Raw genomic sequence first — 4,266 nt, forward strand, 5'->3', positions numbered from 1 at the left:
AATATAATTTAGAGTCCCACATAAAATATCAAGTTAACCATAAAAGTTGCAATGGCAGAATCAAGATTTTTGGAGAATGTTTTGCCTAGTGCCAACACTTTGCCGTGTGTTTTTGATGTAGCACACGGCAAAAATGTAACATTTGCCGTGTGTCTTTTATTTGCCGTGTGCCCAACTCTTTGCCGTGCGCTGCACCTTCGACACACGGAAAAGGCAGCATTTGCCATGTGCCCGACATATGGCACACGGCAAAGGCTTTGGTACACGGCAATCAGGCCGTTTCCGTAGTGCCGGTGCCCAATCGAGCACCTCCACTACACCTTAACCAATAATAGCAAGAACATGACCGCCGACGCACAAGCTCAGCACCCCGCAGCCTTCCTTCGGTCATTCCTCACAGAGCTAAATTAAATAAGTTCGTGCGGCTCGCCTCCCTCCTCGCATCACCGCTCCCTAATTTTACCACCACCCTGATCGGGTCGATCCCGTACGTGGGAGAAGGTTGTTATATAATCCTCCCCGTTCCTCGACGCAACGACCGAGCAATGGCGCCCACCGTCCTACCTTCATACACCTAGCAGTTGGATCACTGCGTAGCTAGAAAGATAAAGGTAGGAGGAGGCGAGGTGTGTACTGTTGATTACCGTGTCGAGCTAGGAAGGAGATCGCCGATTGGCCGGCCGGAGAGTTATTATTAGTTAATAGAGATAATTAACCATGGAGGCGGGCTTCCAATGGTGGAGCCGACCGGGCTCCTTGGTCCTGTACGTCGTCGTCGTCGTCCTGTCCGCGGCCGTGTCGTCTGAGGCCAACATCGGCGAGTTCGACGACTACTGGCGGCAGCGCAAGCTCATGGCGGACGCCGCCGCGGAGGCCACCTACAAGCACGATCCGGTGGAGGTCGCCAACCAACTCAACCGCGCCGTCCACAGGCAAGGCCATCGATCAGGCGGCACGCGCGCATGCATGCATTCATGCAAAATTACTGTTAGACGAAGCTGATGGTCATGGATAGATGCGTGTGTGGTGGTGGGGGTGCAGATCGGTTGAGAAGGAGGAGATCAGCGTGAGGAGGGAGATGATGGCTCAGAAGAAGAAGGGCAACAAGCACAAGGGGCCGTGCCTGGCGACGAACCCGATAGACCGGTGCTGGCGGTGCCGGCAGGACTGGGCGACGGACCGGAAGCGGCTGGCGCGGTGCGCGCAGGGGTTCGGGCGGAACACCACCGGCGGGCTGGCCGGCAAGTTCTACGTGGTGACGGACGGCACCGACGAGGACGTGGTGAACCCGCGGCCGGGCACGCTGCGGTGGGCCGTCATCCAGTACGAGCCGCTGTGGATCACCTTCGCCAAGACGATGATCATCTCGCTCAAGGAGGAGCTCATCATCCGCGGCGACAAGACCATCGACGGCCGCGGCGTGCAGGTGCGCATTGCCAACGGCTCGCAGCTGACGGTGCAGTTCGCCAACAACGTCATCATCCACAACATCCACATCCACGACCTCGTCTCCTCCAACAAGAACGGCGGCAACATCCGGGACTCGCCGGACCACTTCGGCTGGCGCACCGTCTCCGACGGCGACGGCATCACCGTCTTCGGGTCCACCAACGTGTGGCTCGACCACCTCTCGCTCTCCAACTGCCAGGACGGCCTCATCGACGTCATCGCCAAGTCCACCGGCGTCACCATCTCCAACTGCCACATGACCAACCACAACGACGTCATGCTCTTCAGCTCCAGCGACAGCCACCCGGAGGACCAGATCATGCAGATCACCGTCGCCTTCAACCACTTCGGCAGAGGACTCGTGCAGAGGATGCCCAGGTACGTCCATGGCGCGCGGCTATGCAGACAAGCCGAACTGAATTCGGCTGGTTCAATAATGCTCCGTGAAAGAGAATAAGTCGAAAGCAGACAAGCGAAAATAAATATAATTGTACGTAAACATTGCAGATGCCGGTGGGGATTCTTCCACGTGGTGAACAACGACTACACGCACTGGCTCATGTACGCCATCGGCGGCAGCAAGGCCCCGACCATCATCAGCCAGGGCAATCGGTACATCGCGCCGCCCAACCTCGCCGCCAAGCAGGTGACCAAGCAGCACGACGCGCCGGAGTCGGTGTGGAAGAACTGGGTGTGGCACTCGGAGGACGACCTCTTCATGGACGGCGCCTACTTCACCGTCACCGGCGGCCAGATCAACCGGCAGTTCAACAAGAAGGACCTCATCAAGCCCAAGCCCGGCTCCTATGTCACCAGGCTCACGCGCTTCAGCGGCTCCCTCGACTGCAGGCCCGGCAAGCCCTGCTAGATCAGACCAAGAGCCTGCTAGGTCAGTCAGATCATCGGCGGCGGCGAGAGCCCGATCGAGGCATGGCTAGTAGATAGTTTTGTAAGATTTAATTATATATCAATCATCCAAGTAAATTCGTATATATATGTACTATTAGGACAGTCAAGAACTCTGTGGGGTTAAATTGAGACGACCCTACAGGTTGTACCAACGGACGTGCATTCGCCACTCGCCATGTAAGAAAGAGGGGAGGTGAAAAGTAGGCGTTGCAAGTTAACAGGGTGAAGAAAGGCCATTGTTCTGTATGTAGGGCTGACTTCTTGTTGGAGAGGGAGGAGTCCTCGTCATGACTGACAACATGCATATTTGCCAAGGGTCCGGTCGGAATCTATTTGTTCATTATGCTAAAATATACTACTTTTTTTAGAGCTCTATTCACACCTCAACTTTCGATACCGGTCTTTTAACACCGGTGGTGTTGAGCATGACGAATATAGATGGCCAAATGAGTGGGTCAAATGGGCCACACTAGACATGACAAAAAAAAAAAACCGTACCCTAACCCAGCCTGGCCCATGACCAATAGGGTCAGTGCCAACCTGACCCGATGCATAGGGTCGTGTCTAGGTTGTAACCTTGACACGTAGTGCCAACCCAAACACGACACGATTTTAGGACGGCACGATCCGGCTCATTTAACAGCCCGACTCCTCCCATCTTATCCTCATCTCTACCTCCCTTTATTGTCTTCCCCGTGCTCTCATTCCTTCCAATCGCCCCCCCCCCCCCCTCTCTTTCCCGATGCCTTTCTCTTCCCATTTCGATGGAGGAGGAGATGCCGGTGAGCACGCCGGAGGCCTGCGACGGAGGCCCACGGGCGCGCTGCGGAAGCCGCCGCCGGCGGCGCCAGACTAGCAGCGGCGGTGAGCCGCGGCGGAGGTCGTGCTCGATGGGGCGGTGGGCTAGCATGCTCGATGGGTTAGATGGACTGGCCCAGCACGGTCTAGCGACCTTCGTATTATGCCTGGACTGCTGGCTCAGCCCATGAACCAACACGACACAACACGGTTAGCTTAGCATGCCAAAGTGGGCCGTGGATAAATCGGGTCCGTGTCGTGTCGGGCTGGGTCCCCATTTGGCCATCTATGATGGCGAATGTAGGTTGGAGTCCACACACCAGTGGCGGACTATGACCCAAAAGCAAGAAGGGGCCAATTTCCAATAGCTTTTTACTAGAAGACTATTAGCTAGATTACTCATGGTGCTTATTCATTGATGGGCTATTAGATCTTCATAATTTTCATCAGGTAAAGGGGTCAGGAACCTAGTTTGGCCTCCACTGGGTTCCGCCCCTGCCGCACGCCATCATTATATATGTAGTGGTGTTGAGATGGTATATGATTTGGTAGAAATTACCTATCATTCAACAAAATCTAGTGCCACAAAGTGTACCCGCAAAAGAAGCTCGCTTCAGCTGCATTTATTCTTGAGGCTAATTCGTATAAGTCTAGTATATTTTTTGTTGTTAGAAGGGGCTGAGGACAACCAAGAAAATATACTAAGCAAATGGTGTTATTTCTTAGAGAATAATTTGGCGAATGATGTTATTTCTTAGTGGAATTAACTAAATGTCCATTTGGACAGATGAGTTGACAGGAATTCTAGTGACAAAACACAACCTCCATTATTCATCTCTCCCTCTCGCAAAAGGCCGTTTCGATGAACACAGACAATGTCTGGTTTTGCGATATGGTGCCAACTGCCACGGTGATTCATATCTCTCTCTTGCTCTCATGATGAGCTTGACGGTACAGTGCTTAGTACATGAGATCATGTTACTCCGGCAAATGTACATGGGGGGGTGGGGGGCAACTGACGTTTGCAAAAGAGAAAGATTTAATATTTTTAATCTCAAGATGGGCCCTTCGATTGGGTGATTAATCTTTCTCCTTGGGTGATTAAGTGCA

The 4,266-nt window shown here is 53.5% G+C and overlaps 1 protein-coding gene across 1 annotated transcript; it reads left to right on the top strand.

Moving 5' to 3' along the window:
• Positions 1-717: 717 nt before the first annotated feature.
• Positions 718-2,317, top strand: LOC120670861 (pectate lyase-like). The gene is made up of 3 exons (XM_039951039.1): positions 718-932; positions 1,042-1,827; positions 1,957-2,317. Exons 1-3 carry the CDS (start codon positions 718-720, stop codon positions 2,315-2,317), a joined length of 1,362 nt encoding a protein of 453 aa, XP_039806973.1.
• The last annotated feature ends 1,949 nt before the right edge of the window (positions 2,318-4,266 follow it).

The sequence above is a fragment of the Panicum virgatum genome, chromosome 4N, assembly GCF_016808335.1.
Source record: "Panicum virgatum strain AP13 chromosome 4N, P.virgatum_v5, whole genome shotgun sequence".
Classification (NCBI taxonomy): domain Eukaryota; kingdom Viridiplantae; phylum Streptophyta; class Magnoliopsida; order Poales; family Poaceae; genus Panicum; species Panicum virgatum.

Excerpts from the sequence above, each read along its gene's own strand:
- LOC120670861 (XM_039951039.1), top strand. The coding sequence starts at position 718 with ATGGAGGCGGGCTTCCAATGGTGGAGCCGACCGGGCTCCTTGGTCCTG. Across the intron at positions 933-1,041 it reads CTCAACCGCGCCGTCCACAG|ATCGGTTGAGAAGGAGGAGA; the intron begins GCAAGGCCATCG and ends GTGGGGGTGCAG. Across the intron at positions 1,828-1,956 it reads CTCGTGCAGAGGATGCCCAG|ATGCCGGTGGGGATTCTTCC; the intron begins GTACGTCCATGG and ends TAAACATTGCAG.